We start from the raw sequence: 15,831 nt of genomic DNA on the forward strand, positions 1-15,831 counted from the left end.
GCCTTGTACTGAATACACACAGTTTTCCTACTGCTTTAACTGTATCTGTTCAGAAGCTTAAGCTATACAATTCTAAGCATCTTTGTATCCCTGAATCTGCATCCACACTAGGGGTTGTACCACTTTAATTTTGTCTGTTGCAAAACAAAAGGATGTTTCAAAACAGATATAGTTAAAGCAATACAAAAACTGTTGTAAGACCAGGTTTTACATTCCTTATTAGTTGCTCTTCCTGCTATATTACATCCCCTTTTTAAGCGCCAGCATGCAAGATACACACCCACTGAATGCCAAATCAGTGCAAATTATACTATGTTCCCACTTACATCAATTTGCAGACCCAACAGGTGACTCGTCACCATTTTTCCACTCTCAGTTACACTTTTAAAATGAGAGGTCCCCTCCGCTGAAGCTGCCAGAGTACCTCTACTGATCGTGATTTACATATTTTTGGACAACTTATGAAATTATATAAACAAATATTTTATACCCTGTGGATTTCTGTGGAACTTGAACTTTTCTTGTACAGAAAAGAGGCCAATTTCCCCACATTTCCCATGAGTCATATTCCTGAGTCCCATTTTATTATAGACACCATTAGTGAACTTGAGATAGCTTTTCATTTAAATCCACCCAGTTTTGCTTTGAGGCAACAGCTGTATATAATGCATAGCCAGCAGTAAGCAATCCTGGAATGGATAGAAATATTTGCATTGATATTTCTAATGTATAATAAACACAAATGTAGATCTAGAACTGATTCCCAAGCAATCCTGCAGGCACCACCGGCTTTCTTCCCTTAGAAGCCTTTTATTGTGATGACTTTCCATCCAGCAGAGCTTGAAGGAACATTTGTTTTGGAAATTGGGGTTTATCATTAAAAAAAACAAAGGACTTTCAACAATTGTGTTATGAATGTGAGACACTAGGCCACATTCTCCTTTCACTTTGGTATAAATGAGTAGTAACTCGATTAAAGTCAGTGCAGATATGCTGGTGTAAAAATGATATAAGTGAACCAAGAATCAGGCCCACTGTCTATGATATCAAGTATCAGGGGGTAGCAGTGTTAGTCTGAAGAAGTGAGGTTTTTTACCCACGAAAGCTTATGCCCAAATAAATCTGTTAGTCTTTAAGGTGCCACCAGACTCCTTATTGTTTTTGTGGATACAGACTAACACGACTACCCCCTGATACTTGACACCATGCAAGGCACTAAATTTAGCTGTATGGAGTGGAAATCCATCAACCTCAACATGCATCTGAAGTGAGGTTTTTTACCCACGAAAGCATATGCCCAAATAAATCTGTTAGTCTTTAAGGTGCCACCGGACTCCTTGTTGTTTTTGTCTATGATAGTTACTCCTGGGGGAATTCTGCGCCGCTGCGCATGTGCAGAATTCATGTCCCCTGCAGATTTCTTTGCTTCCCCACAGAAAAATGGCTTTCTGACAGAGAAGCAAAGGGAAGCCACAAGAGTGGTCCTGCAACCCTCCCCAGCAGTATGTTTTGGGTGCCCAGGGCAGCTGACAGAGAGGTAAATCACTGTGGGGCAGGGGCTGGGGATGGGGAAGACCTAGCTGGTGGCTCCTACCCTGCACCGGGCTCAGCTGCTAGTCCCGGCTGGGCTGGGGAAGACAGGATTTCCTCTTCCCCTGCACGGCATCCAGGGCCAGGTCAGACCCACCCCCAGATTTCTCCCCAGGTTGCAGGAAGCTCTGCAAATTACCCCCTCCCCTACTTCCTGCACCCATCACTCCTCAGCTGCAGGGGGAGGGATCACTGTACAGGGATCTGCTCCCAATCTGAATAATCCCTGTGCATCCAGACCCCCTCATACCCAGACCCTCCCGCCGAGCCTCACTCCCCGTACCCAGAACCTCCCCTACTGAGCCCCACTCCCCCGCACCTGCACCACCCCAGTGAGCCTCCCACACCCAGATCTCCACCCCACGGAGCCCCACTTTCCCTGCATCTGGATCCCTCCACTGAACCCCCCATACCCAGACCCTCCTGCTGAGCTCTGTCTCCCCCTTACCCAGAGCTGCCCCACTGAGCTCCAACCACTTTCACCTTGACCCCCCCTGCAGAGTCCCATTACCATTGCACCCAGAAACCCCCAACAAGCCCCTGTGCATCCAGATCCCCCCACACACAGATCCCCCACTGAGCTGCCCACACCCAGGTTGCCCCACACAGAACCCTCTGAACCCACACCTGGATCCCTCCACACTAAGCTCTTCCACTCTTGGATCCTGCTGGGTTGAGCCTGCCTGCCCACACCTGGTGCACCAGGCATGGAGGGGCAGGGCCCTGGGGTGTTTCTGGGGCAGGCCCAGTCCTTGTGCTGTGTCAGGGTTGGGTGCAATCTCACCACTGAATCCATGTCCCAGGAGGGAGCTGCAGAGTGATCTCCCACCTCTGTGCAGCCAGTGGCCTGTGTTCCCCAATGCCATGCTGGAGCCTTCACATGTATTTGACAAATAAAATTTACAGAATTTTGCAGAATTTTAAAATATTGTGCGCAGAATTTTTAATTTTTTTTTGGCACAGAATGCCCTCAGGAGTAATGATAGTAAATAATATACAATGGTGAGTCCACCTAAATGAATCCCTTTGAAAGGAATGAAGCTATGAAATGAATATATGTTGCCTGTTACAAACCAAACAGAGAGAGAAATATAGCACAAAAGAATAATGGGATTCAGACAGGGCTTAATTTATAATGAAAGAGATGCTGGAGATCAAGCAATTAGGTGCCAGGGCTCAAGCAATTTTTTTACATTCATAACTAGTGCAGCAAGCCCAGATGTGTCAGGGCGATGAACTGCCAAGACTAGAGGTGCTGGGGCTCGGCCCTGGCAAGCCCTGGCACAAATTAAACTCTGGATTCAGATGATTAACATAAGAAAATTTCAACATGGAACCTAGTATCACTAAATATTCAACACTTTGATAACTAGTAAATTCATTCCAAAACTCCTGCCCCCACTCGCCCTACAAAAAATCCATAAACTTATTTATTCTCCCCAAAATGTTGTCTATTGTATGGTACCTTATAGTCAGCATCCCACTGTACTGCCCGCTGCTTCATCCATTTAGTTCCTACATTTCCCAATGGGTCTGTTTTGCTGTTTAAGTCCTGAGAGGGGGGAAAAAAAGAAAGAATGGGCAAGTGGTAATATTTGAAAATATTTTTCCAATTTCATATTCTAAATTCATAATTGCAGCACCATATTTTGACTTCAAAGTGTGGAGCTGTTGCTTATTCACTCCCAGTGTGGCACAATGGTGTGCTAAGCAGCAGGTCAGTCTGTACTTCCTTTTTGTTTTTATTGACAAGGCTCTGGGTAAAATGAAAAAAATATGGAAGTGTCAACCATTTCTATAAAATATGGTAAGGGTGCTAACTCCTCACAACTGTAGATGTCAGAGGAACAGCAACCCTGACTGATAAGGCAGGACTGAAACTCCATGCACTCGGTTGTGCCGTTCTGGATCAGGGTCTCAGCAAATCTTATTTGGTTTTATTTATTTTTTCTTACCTTATGGAAGCCAGCGGGTGATTCCATTGTGGTCTCTGCTACGTTCAAGTCAGGCGCAATCAATGGTACTGGAGTACTAGGTTCCACAGCTGGCAATGACTCCTGAAACAGATGTGCAGACTTGAAAACAGCCAGAGTTGCTGAGCAGGTGCTGTATACATATTGACACAGAGCCCTACCCCTCTGTGATTCTCTTAACAGAAAGAATCCCCGCCCACTTTCTTCACAATAAGAGCAAGTCTGTTGCAAGAGTGGGATATTCTTTTGCAGCTGAAGTGATGGAGGAACAGGATATGCAGAGGCCAAAGGGGCACATGCTTTGTGCTTTTAGGCATTGCCCATATGGGGAGCAGTGGGAAACAATGTGCCACTCCTTTGAGGTTCAAATCCCACTTTTGCTCTCCTGTTGCAATGAGGACAGAGAGGGGGAGCAAGTTGCTACAGCCATTAAGAGAAGGCCTGATACTTGTCCCCTGCCCAGTGTCCAGCCAGCTTGGCTCCACCCCCTCCCAGATCACCTGCTTGGGGCAGGGAGCACAGTGGAATAACTGTTACCAAAGCTGAGGGGGACACAGACCTCCTTCATAGTACCACAAACATCCCCTTGCCTCCTGACATTATAATTTACCTCCTACACTTCCACCACCAATAAGCCTGAAAACACTTCTCTCTCCTCAAACATTCCCCCTCCCTCACTCCTTCCAAATTTCCAGTTTCTCCTCCCTTTCCCTCCAAAAATACCTCCATCTCTCCAAGGCTTCTTCCAGCCCTATGTCCCCCTGAATTTCCCTCTCCAAGTCTCCCTTTAAGGCCCTTCCCTGAGTTTGTGTCCTCTCCAGCGTCCCCCAAAAGCCTGTCCTCCCAAGACCCTCCATATGAATGTCCCCTCTGAGGTTGTTTCATTACAAGGTCCCCCCATAGCTGTGGCTGTCCACAAGATCCCCTATGAGTCTGGATTCCACCCCAGCTTCAACCCGCAAGGTCACCCCACAGCCCAAGTCCTTCCCTGGTTTCCCTATCTTCAATTCCTGAACTTCTTTAATGGTGAGGGAAGGAGGAGCTGCTGCTGGACAGGGGTTGGTGCAGCATTAGGAATATGCTACACAGGAGTCCTCCTAGGGCACCAAATTTTATGGGCACCTGTGATTGTGACTTAGCCACATAACCCCTCACCAGCTGTGAGCTGTAGCAGTGCGGTTTTCACTCATCTGCCCCTAGCACACTTGCAGTGGGACTGTCTTTTTAAGGCATAGTCCAGCAGTGAGATCATTATGGCTCCAGCCTAGCTGTCCCTCCCCCAGCTTTCAGGGGCACAGAGTTCTGTGTCTTTAAGGGCACCCTATGCACTCACACATGTGCATACACCAATGACCAAAAGCTGGAGCTACCACTCCAGTACAGCTCCTGCATGGCTGGCCACTATAGAGCCTCAGGTTTCAGCCTTTAAAGGGCAGCCCCCTTGTATCGGCTTCGCTACAGACACTGCTCTGGCTGGGTACTCCCCTGAACAACTTTGGGAGGTGGCAAAATACAGTGCCAGCCCTGGTCCAATGGAATTCAGGTGTCCATGCTGTGAGGCCCAGGACTATATTTTTTTGCACTCAGTGTAACGTGACACACCAGCTACCCCTGGGGGAATTCTGCGCCACTGCGCATGTGCCGAATTCATGTCCCCCACAGATTTCTTTGCTTCCCAACAGAAAAATGACTTTCTGACAGGGAAGCTGCAAGAGCAGTCACGCACCACTCCTTTGCTGTGCAGGTACATCATTTCAGGCACTTGGAGCAGCCGGCAGAGAGGTAAATCACTGCAGGGCTGGAGCACCCCAGTCAGTGGCTCCTACCCTGAGCCAGGATCAACTGCTAGTCCCAGCTGGGCTGGAGGCAGGAGAGGAGGGGCTGCAAGGAGTGGTTGGGGCTGTGTCAAACCCAACTCCAGAAACCTCCCCCAGCTGCAGGAAGCTCAGCATCCTCCCCTGCTTCCTGCCCCCATCGCTCCTTAGCTGCGGGGAGAGAGGTCACTGTATGGGGAGCTGCTCCCCCGTCTACCCAACCCCCATGCATCCGGACCTCCCATACCTAGACACCCCTGCCAAGCCTCACCCTATACACCCAGAACCCCCATAGCCCTCCATACCCGAACCTTATCCCACTAAACCTTAATCCCTGCATCTGGAGCTCCCTGCACCCAGACCCCTTGCCTCCGGACCCCCACCCCTGCACCCGGACCACCCCCCACTGAGTTCCCTGCACTCAAATCCCCACCCTGAGGAGCCCCACCCCCTGCACCACCTTGAGCCCCCACATCCAGACCCCAATGCCACTGACCCCCAGCCAGCTGCACCAAGACCCCCACCCCACCAAACCCCACTCTCCCAGCACCCAGACCCTCCGCTGAGACCCCCACGCCCAGACCCATTCGCTGAACCCCAACAACCTTCACCTGGAAGCCCCTGCAGAGTCCCATTGCCCCTGCACCTGGAACCCCCCCCCCAACAAGCCTCTGTGCATCCATATCCCGCAACACCTAGACACCCCCACACACTGAGCTGCCTGCACCCAGATTGTCCCACACAGAATCCTCTCACCCCACACCTGGATCCTGCCTGGTTGAGCCTGCTTGCCCCACACCTGGTGTGCCTGATGCAGAGGGGCAGGGCCCCAGGATGTTTCTGGGGCAGACCCAGGCCTTGTGCTGTGTCACGGTCGGGTGCAGCCTCACCACTGAGTCTGTGTCCCGGGGGTGGGGGGGCTGCAGGGTGATCTCCCACCTTTGTGCAGCCAGTGTCAATCCCTTACCTCTCTCTAAAAGTGCAAAGTTTAAAAAAGTTCAATGAATAGAAGATTGTTGGGGGCGGAATAGATCTGGACAAGGAGAAGAAGTCTGGAAATAAATGTGAGACACGAGGGACATATGCTTTTTTGTTAAAATATTGTATGTTTGCTGTTGAAGAAAAAAATCCAGAATACTTAACGTTGTTGTTTTAGTTAAATAAAACAATTTAAATGTCTGTCTGGTGATGTTCTCCTCCTAATAAAGCATGGCAAGAAAATCCTCCAAATATTAATGATTAACCTGTGGAATTGGAGATATTTATGAAGTCATTGGGAGGTGAACTATCTGGTTCAATTACCTTTTGTAAATGAAATAACCAAACAATCATTCATTTTCTGATATAGCTGTAAAACTAATCTGAAAAGTTTTCAAAATAAATCACTATTTAAAAATTGATTTAAATCAAATCCACCCTGATGGAAAGGTGTTGATTTTGACAAATTTCATTGAGAAAAAAATTGGAAAAGCATTTCGGTCAGCATTCCATTTTCAGAATGCAATGTTTTGACTTTTACATTTAGGGGGGAGGGATAGCTCAGTGGTTTGAGCATGAGTCTACTAAACCCAGCGTTGTGAGTTCAATTCTTGAGGGGGCCACTTAGGGATCTAGGGCAAAATCAGTAATTGGTCCTGCTAATGAAGGCAGGGGGCTGGACTTAATGACCTTTCAGGGTCCCTTCCAGATCTATGAGATAGGTATATCTCCATTTATATTGAAATGACTTTCTGTTTCAATTTTTAAAAGGTTATATAATAAAATATTTTGTAAAAAGTCTAAAGTAGAACAAACTATTTCTAGTTTGTCAAAACAAAACATTTTGTTCAACCTAAAATTAATTTTTTCTTTAGAATTTTATTTAGTGGGAAATTTCTAAATTTTTATTTTTGTTCCAAATTAGAACAAAAACAAATTTTGAAATGTCGGCGTTTCACCTGGAACAGAGATTCCAAGTTTTGTCCAGCTCTACTCAAGTAACATGGTAATATGGCATTACCAGAAAGACTGGAAGAATTTACTGGGCTGGGGCTGGTAAATTGGAAGGATCTCTTAGCACCTCAAAGGAGTGGGCTGAATGATTATATGTTCTCATCAATAATGCAAGTGTCATAAACACATATCTAATACATCTATGTAGAAAATCCTCCCAAATAATGAAACTGTAGCACTTACTTGTAAGGAATCAAGATTAGTGTGATGATGAAACTTGACACTTACTATTCAAAAATTGTATGTTTATGAAATCATAGCCTCTCAGACATTATGGTGATGAGTGTGGTATAAGAACTACACTGACAGATATCAAGTTTGGTTACATCCTCTTGTATTCCACCTCTCTGCTGACAATAGCCTTTGTCATAAAAGCCCTATGCCCTGCTAATGACATAACCTATACAATTCTGCATAGAAATGATGCATACTGCCATGGACGGCACGTGAACCACCCATTTGGGGAGGCTAGCCCCCCCCCAAGAGTCCTGAGCCCTCTACTATGGCCACTGACCGCACCCCATCAGCCACCTGAGTGCCCCCAGCCCTGGAGCACCAGGTGGGCGGCTGCAGCACCCCCATCCCCAGAGTGCCGGGCAGGATGGGCTCAGGGCAGAGCGTGGGCAGGGCCACACCTGACTGTTTGCAATACCTGCATCCTGAAGGTACACATGCACCTCTTCGCTTTCCTCACACACGTTGGAAGGTGCAAAACATAGATTTCCTCATATCATAATCACAGCTCTGTCACACACCTCCAACTAACCCACACATGTCCTTAAATCCCAAATACGCCCTATACTATGCAGGCCAAATTACTGCCTCCACCATTTAGTGTAGGCACAACTAACACACTGACTGCACCTGGAGAGTATGCAAATAATTCCCTTTGGCTACTGCTAGTTTGAGGGGAACAGAGGGAAGGTGCCAGGGCAACATTTTAAAAACCTTTTTGTCCTTTAATAGTGTTACATGGAATCCTGTGGATGAGTGAATGAGTAGTAAAAGGAGATGAAGAGTTTGTATATTTCAGCAACTGTGGGGTTGGTAGAGTAAAGGGATGTGTGTTAATGGGCATATCGTGGAATTGCTGAAGAGGGCAGAGTTAAGGTTGCATGGGCAATCTTAATTCAGCATTTCCTAGTTTTCCGAAATTTGAGTGCTGCTCAACTCAACATTCTGCAAGGGGTCAACATACCACCTACCAACCTTAACTCTGTATTAATGTCAGTTTTGCCACTGAATTACCTAGTCTTTTTAACAGGAAAAGATACACTATTGGCAGGAGTTAATAGTCATTGAGTCGGTTGTACATATCATCAGGGCCGGCTCCAGGGTTTTTGCCACCCCAAGCAGCAAAAAAAAAAGCCGTGATCGCCATCTGCGGCACCACCGCCGCCGCTTCATTATTCGGCGGCAATTCGGTGGCAGGTCGTTCGCTCGGAGAGGGAGTGAGGGACCCGCCACCGAATTGCCTCCAAAGAGCCGGACGGGCCGCCTCTTCCCCGTGGCCGCCCCAAGCACCTGCTTGCTGAGCTGGTGCCTGGAGCCGGCCCTTCATATCATATTCCACAATTTGCACACAGAGCCAAATCAACCTGCAGAACAATCTCCATGTCATGGTGCACACTTTGCTCTCCCACAAACTTCTGCAACCTTGTGATCCAGGAATCAGCCAGAGTCCACACACTAGCCACCCTGGCAGTGCACATATTTATTTTCCCTCAGCGATCAAGGAACCTGCACAGTCAGTTCCACACCATATTAATCTGTCCCAAGATTTTCTCAAACAAACAATCCAAGGCTTTCCTACCTCCCATCCTCATTGCCTAACCCCTCTGTAGCTGCAACCCCTCTCCCTGTCTCTCCATCACATGCACACAAAGACTGCTGTTTTCAGCTCTTTCCCCTGCTGACTATTCTGCTGAGTTCACAGTAAACCTCCCCATAAAATAAAAACACATTTTATTGTAATAGAGACAACTTGTAGCAAACTACATGAGTTATTAAATCTTTATTGCAGATGCGTACTAAGGTTTGGACTAGAAAACACAGTGGTGGGATGTTCAAACGGGCAACTGTGTTGACACATTCCCTCAAACTACCCAGGCCAGCAAAAAGAGGCTGCATAGAAATCCTCTCATGATTTTTTCTTTATTGGTGCATGCACAATGTAATCCTTTCAGTGTGTACATCTATGAAAGTGAAGAAGTGAACATGTTCTTAAATATAGGGTGACCATATGTCCTGTTTTGGCCAGGACAGTCCCTTTTTTACACCTTGTCCCAGCCATCCTGACTTTTTTGGCCAAAGTGGGAATTTGTCCCATTTGCTCTTGCCAACTGATGGAGCACAGAGGAACGTGCGAGGGGGTGAGCAGCGACACCAGCCCTGTCAGGGTAGGGTGTGAACAGGGCTCCAGTGAGTAGCGATGTGAGCCTCACAGCGGGGAGGCAGGGTTCAGGTGAACAGCAACAGCTGTGAGGGGGGCAGACAGGGTTCGGACAAACAGCAACAACCAGCCGTGCGGGAGGGAGGAAGGGGGGCAGGCGGGGCCCATAGTCACCCTACTTAAATACTGCTCACAGTTTGGGTTCCCCAAAGACTTAGTGTGCGCCATGTACTATCTTTGGTAAAAATTGACTAATTGAGACCATTTTGACCCGCATCACATCAACAGCTTGATCTCTAGCTTTGCACAAAACAAACAAAAAACCTAACACCTAGAAACTTATTGAAAAACAGCTATTTTTTCAGGACTTATATGTCCGGAACCCCTGGCTCAACTAGGTGATCAGATAGCATATGTGAAAAATCGGGTCAGGGGGCGGAGGGTAATAGGCGCCTATATAAGAAAAAGCCCTGAATATCAGGATTGTCCCTATAAAATCGGGACATCTGGTCACCCTAGGCAAAACTGACCCCCAAATGTGGGTCACTAATTCCACTCTGCACTCCCACCAGGCATAGCAAATTCCAAGAAAATTTGTGTAAGCATGCGGGATTTTAGAGCACTTAGACCATGTCTACACTAGTGTGCTTACAGTGGCCCAGCCGTACCGATGCAGTTGCACTGCTGTAAGATCGTTCATATAGCTGCTGTATGCCAGCGGGAGAGAGCTGTCCAGTTGACATAATTAAACCACATCCACACGGGACGGTCGGGAGAAACTCTCCTGCCAACATAGCATTGTCCACACCGGTGCTTCTGTCAGGGTAACTTACGTCACTCGGGGGGTATTTTTTCACACCCCTGAGTGACGTAAGTCATACTGACAAAAGTGGTAGTGTAGACATGGCATTAGAAATGTCATCCTCTACACAGGAAGGATAGAGAGACAATGGAAGGAAAGGGCTCATCTACACAGCCATCTGCAGCATAGGAGGCTCTGTGGGTTAAAGTGGCCTATTCATCTCAATGTGACGTTCTCAGCTGAATGACAACACCCCATGGAGGTGAATACAACCTGAAACAATAGCTCTGAGACACATGAACCACTCCATTCATCTCAGTGGTAGTTCCCATCTCCCTCCTGAATGCTTTAGAGCTTGTGATATGCATGAAATATACCTGTTCTTAGCTCCCCACCCAAAGGCACAGGGCTTCTCCAGAATCCAACTGATATGACTGGAGTGGGGGGTGGGGTCAAACACCTGTGGATGGACATGGGTCCCATAGATGCTGGCATACACATGGGAATAGTGAGAGGGGCTCAGACAGCCCCAGATGGGCAAGGACCCCATATCTTAGCTCATATGAGGGGGAAAGGAAGGGGCTCAGATCCCCCCTGGAGGGACAAGAGCCCCCCAGATGTGGGCACACACATAGAAGGGGAGAATGTAAGGATGACAGGTGTCCCTACCCCATTCTGCCCCAGTCCCCCTGTCACTCACCCCCACATCCTCCTTCCCACTGCTCCACCCCACCACTCCCCCTATTTCACCTTTGTATTTGGCACTGGTGAGACCCCTGCTGGAATGCTGTGTCCAATTCCATCATCCACAATTCAAGAAGGATGTTGATAAACTGGAGATGGTTCAGAGAAGAGCCACAAGAATGACTAAAGGATTAGAAAACATGCCTTACAGTGGATAGTCTCAAGAAGCTCAATCAATTTAGCTTAACAGAGAGTTAAGAGGTGACTTAACAAAGGTTAAGAGGTGGCTTGGTCACAGTTTGTAAGTATCTACATGGGAAACAAATATTTGATAATGGGATCTTCAGTCTAGAAGAGAAAGAGTGGTCCCTTCTGGTCTTGGAATCTATGAAAACCATTACAAAACCAATCACCGTCATGATCTGTGGTGCACCTTTCTGATACTCCACATGCAAAAAGGTGAAAATGAAAGGCTGGCATGACCAAGGGGGAAGAATTAAGCCAGTTTGGCTACCTTAGCTGTCATTCCGTACTTTAAATCTTTGGATTTCTTATATGTTTAACCTTAAATCTACGTGTTCTGACTTTTTAATATTTTTAATGCAACAATGTATCTGCCTCCTTGTGAGAAAACAGGAGATAACATTTTTAATGAAAGTGTTTGTCAGTATATACCTTTGAAGGGTCAGTTAGGTCCAATTGTAATATATATAAAAATTACAATAGAGAAAACAGAAAATAAGCAATAAGTTAATTATAATTAATACCTATACCATACAGCGCTTTAGATACAGAGTAAGGCCTTGTTTCTGTAATATGTTGAAATCAGTGGGGCTGTGCAGGAGATCAGAGATCTAGTTGCATGCATCACATTGCAGTTTTGGGGCTTAAGGCAAAAAGAAATGAGAAATGGGGGGGAAAAATCCAGTATCCCATTCTGAATCATGACTAATGCTATGGCTACACTTGCAGATGTAGAGCGCCAGGAGTTAAACCAACCCTCGGAGACAGCAGCAGGGAAAGCACTGCCATGTGTTCACACTGACAACTGCAAGCGCAGTGGCGTTGCCACATTTGCGGCACTTGCAGCAGTATTCGGAGCGGTGCATTATGGGCAGCTATCCCACAGAGCTCCTCGTCCCATTCTGGCGATGAGGCTTGTGGGATGGGGGAGGGGGGCACGGGGCATCCTGGGTCCATTCCCAATTCCCCGTGATGCATTGCTTCGCATCCCAGCAATATCTGTGCTTCCATCCACATTTGGTGCCATCTTTCAATGTTTTTTGTACTGCGTGCTCTGTCTTTCCTTTCGGTCTGTGGGAATGGATCCCGAACTGCTGAGGAATATGCTGATCGCCAGCACGTCACGAATTGCAGCTGAGTTACTCCTTAAGCTACAAAGTGACAGTGAGGAGTCCGACGATGATGTCAACACGCATAACGCATATGACATGAGATTGCTTGTGGCTTTCACGGATACGCTCATCACCGCGGAACGCCACTTTGGGGCTCGGGAAACAAGCACTGAGTGGTGGGATCACATCATCCTGCAAGTCTGGGATGGCGAGCAGTGGCTGCAGAACTTTCGGATGAGGAAAGCCACTTTTATGGGACTGTGTGATGAGCTCGCCCCAGCCCTGCGGCACAAGGATGAGAGATTGAGAGCTGCCCTGATGGTGAAGAAGCACGTGGTGATTGCAATCTGGAAGCTGGCTACTCCAGACAGCTACCGATCAGTCACTAACCAGTTCAGAGTGGGCAAGTCAACCGTTGGAATCATGTTGATGCAAGTGTGCAGGGCCATTAATCTCATCCTACTCAGAAGAATCGTGACTCTGGGTAACATGCATGACATTGTGGCTAGCTTTGCACAAATGGGTTTCCCTAACTGCGGAGGGGCGATAGATGGCGCACATATTCCAATTCTGGCACCATACCACCTAGCCTCCGAGTACATAAATCAAAAGGGGTTTTCTCGATGGTTTTCCAGGCACTTGTGGATCACCGTGGGCATTTCACGGATATTAACGCAGGCTGGCCCGGAAAGGTGCATGACGCATGCATCTTTCGGAACACAGGCCTGTTCAGGAAGCTGCAAGCTGTGACTTTCTTCCTGGACCAGAAGATCACCATATGGGAAGTCGAAATGCCCATTGTGATCCTTGGAGACCCTGCCTACCCTTTAATGCCATGGCTCATGAAACCATACACAGGGAGCCTTGACAGCAGCAAGGAGCGGTTCAGCAACAGGCTGAGTCAGTGCAGAATGACTGTGGAGTGTGCTTTTGGCCATTTAAAGGGCCCCTGGTGCTGTTTGTATGGGAAGCTGGACCTGGCCGATGACAACATCCCTACGGTTATAGCCGCATGCTGTACTCTCCATAACATTTGTGAAGGGAAGGGTGAAAGTGTCACTCAGGCATGGCCCACTGAGGTTGAACACCTGGAGGCTGAATTTGAACAGCCAGAGAGAAGGGCTATTAGAGGGGTCCAGCATGGTGGCCGTACAGATTAGGGATGCCTTGAGGGAGCAATTCGATGCTGAAAGCCACTAGTAATGTTTGGTGCCCTGCATGGGAGTGAAGTGCAGTGGCTCCAATGCTAGTAGGCATCTGTGTTTGCTACGTATGATGCACTGACTAGTAGTGCCTGTTGCTTTCCTGGGCTATGCTATCTTTTACTTAATGCAATAAAGAATGTTTCCAAAACCAAAAAATTCATTTATTGAAAAGAAACAACTGCTGGAGAAACACACATGGCATGACACATCTGTGCTGTGTGGGAAGAGGCGGGGTGGGGAACGGAACAATCACAGATTTGCGTATGTCAGAGAATCATAGAATATTAGGGTTGGAAGAAACCATAGGAGGTCATCTAGTCCAATCCCCTGCTCAAAGCAGAACCAACACCAACTAAATCATCCCAGCCAAGGCTTTGTCAAGTCAGGCCTTAAAAACCTCTAAGAATGGAGATGTCCTGTTATCATACTCAGCCTTCCTGTCTGGAGTGCTGTGCAATGAGTGCTGCACTTCAGGCTGGCTAAAATGATTGGTGATGGGGGTTGAGTGCAGTGGGTAAGGGTCGTAGTTTGCAGGGCTGGGCGGTGAAGCTAAAAGTGTTGGAGGCAGCTGGTGGCGATAAGAAACCAGATGTTGGGGAAAGTGGGTTGGCGGTGACATGGGAAAGAGTTTTGGGAAAAGGGCTGCAGGGGGGTGGGGGGGAAGGGCAGGCGCAGATCTGCTCTGTATGCAGTGATATGAGTCGAGTCCACTTGGCACTCCATAATGCTTAGGAGCCACTCTGCTTTTTGTTGCCAGCGAGCCGCATTCTCCTGGCGGACCCTGCTTTCACTCTCCCACCACTCCTGCACTTTTTTATTTTCAATACGGGACTGCTGCATGACTTCATGCAGAAGGTCCTTCTTGCTTTTTCGCGGCCGCTTCCTGAGTCTTTGCAGCCTTTCAGCCATTGATAACATGGATGGCTGGGATCTCAAGGTTGCATCTGTAAAACCAAAATGCAACATTTAACAGAGGCAGCACTGTTAACACTAGACAGAGCAATGATTTTGCAGAACTTATAGACAAGCACAATGCACATAATATCACAAACAGTGTGTCCCAAGGCGAGCGCACATAACCCACAAGAGCCCCGAAATGGTGAGTAACCACAGGGGTAGGGGGGACTGATTGTTCCAGGGCCGTACTGTCCTCTGGGGTCCTGTGCCTTGGGGAGAGCTAACAGCTGCGGGGACGCATCACTCTCTGCACATTTTACACAGGATAGGTTCGTCCTGGAAGATATCTCGCTGCTGAGGGTGACCTGGGAAGCAAGGGAGGGTCTTCTGCAACAATGCAGCTTCCAATCTGGCCCTTCTGTGTGCAGCAATGGTCCCCCCACCCCTCACAGCACAGTGGCGCGGATATGTTAGCCTTACTGGGGCAAGGAGCACAGTAGCTCTGCCTAGGAACCTGCACAAGCGGATTGCCCAGCTTCTGCATGAGACCTTCAATGAGATCACGGAGGCCGATTACCATGATGTGAGAGCGTACATCAACGCTCTATTCCACATGCACGCAGCCCTAACCCTTCTTTCTGCAACCCTCTTCACCCCAACAGCCTGCACCCAACAACTCCCTTCTCAAAATAAAAGTGGCTTACCAGGCACCTCATCTGCTGTTTGTCCTTCCCCAAGCACCAGCTGCCACGACTGGCTACCTTCTTCCTGGCTTGAAACAGCTCCTGGCTGCATGCATCTAGGGATGCTGTGCCGTCCTCTGGCTCTGGGCCCCCCTCCTCCTCAGCACCCTCGTTCCCGCTTTCCTCCTGCTGCCTTGTTGCACTCTGGGCTGCCACAGCCTCTGAAGTGTCCATGGTGCTCTTCGGCATGGAGGTGGGGTCGCCCCCAAGTATCCCGTCCAGCTCTTTGTAGAAACGGCAGGTCGTGGGGGCAGCACCGGAGCGGCGGTTTGCCTCCCGCGCTTTGTGGTAGGCATTCTGCAGCTCCTTCACTTTAACCCTGCACTGCACTGCGTCCCGGTCATGGCCCCTTTCCATCTGACCGAAGGTATTGTAATTCGTACG

General features: G+C 48.1%; 1 protein-coding gene across 1 annotated transcript in view; it reads right to left on the reverse strand.

Moving 5' to 3' along the window:
• The window catches only part of LOC135877750 (cytosolic phospholipase A2 epsilon-like), a 67,209-nt gene extending 51,588 nt beyond the window's left edge, over positions 1 to 15,621 (reverse strand). The window contains exons 1-3 of the mRNA XM_065403303.1: positions 15,409 to 15,621; positions 3,546 to 3,647; positions 3,056 to 3,142 (exon numbers count right to left, since the gene is read on the reverse strand). Coding sequence (XP_065259375.1) covers positions 3,056 to 3,142; positions 3,546 to 3,647; positions 15,409 to 15,621 — 402 coding nt within the window. The remainder of the gene's footprint in view (positions 1 to 3,055; positions 3,143 to 3,545; positions 3,648 to 15,408) is intronic.
• Positions 15,622 to 15,831: the final 210 nt, after the last annotated feature.

Source organism: Emys orbicularis, chromosome 4 (assembly GCF_028017835.1).
Source record: "Emys orbicularis isolate rEmyOrb1 chromosome 4, rEmyOrb1.hap1, whole genome shotgun sequence".
Taxonomy (NCBI): domain Eukaryota; kingdom Metazoa; phylum Chordata; order Testudines; family Emydidae; genus Emys; species Emys orbicularis.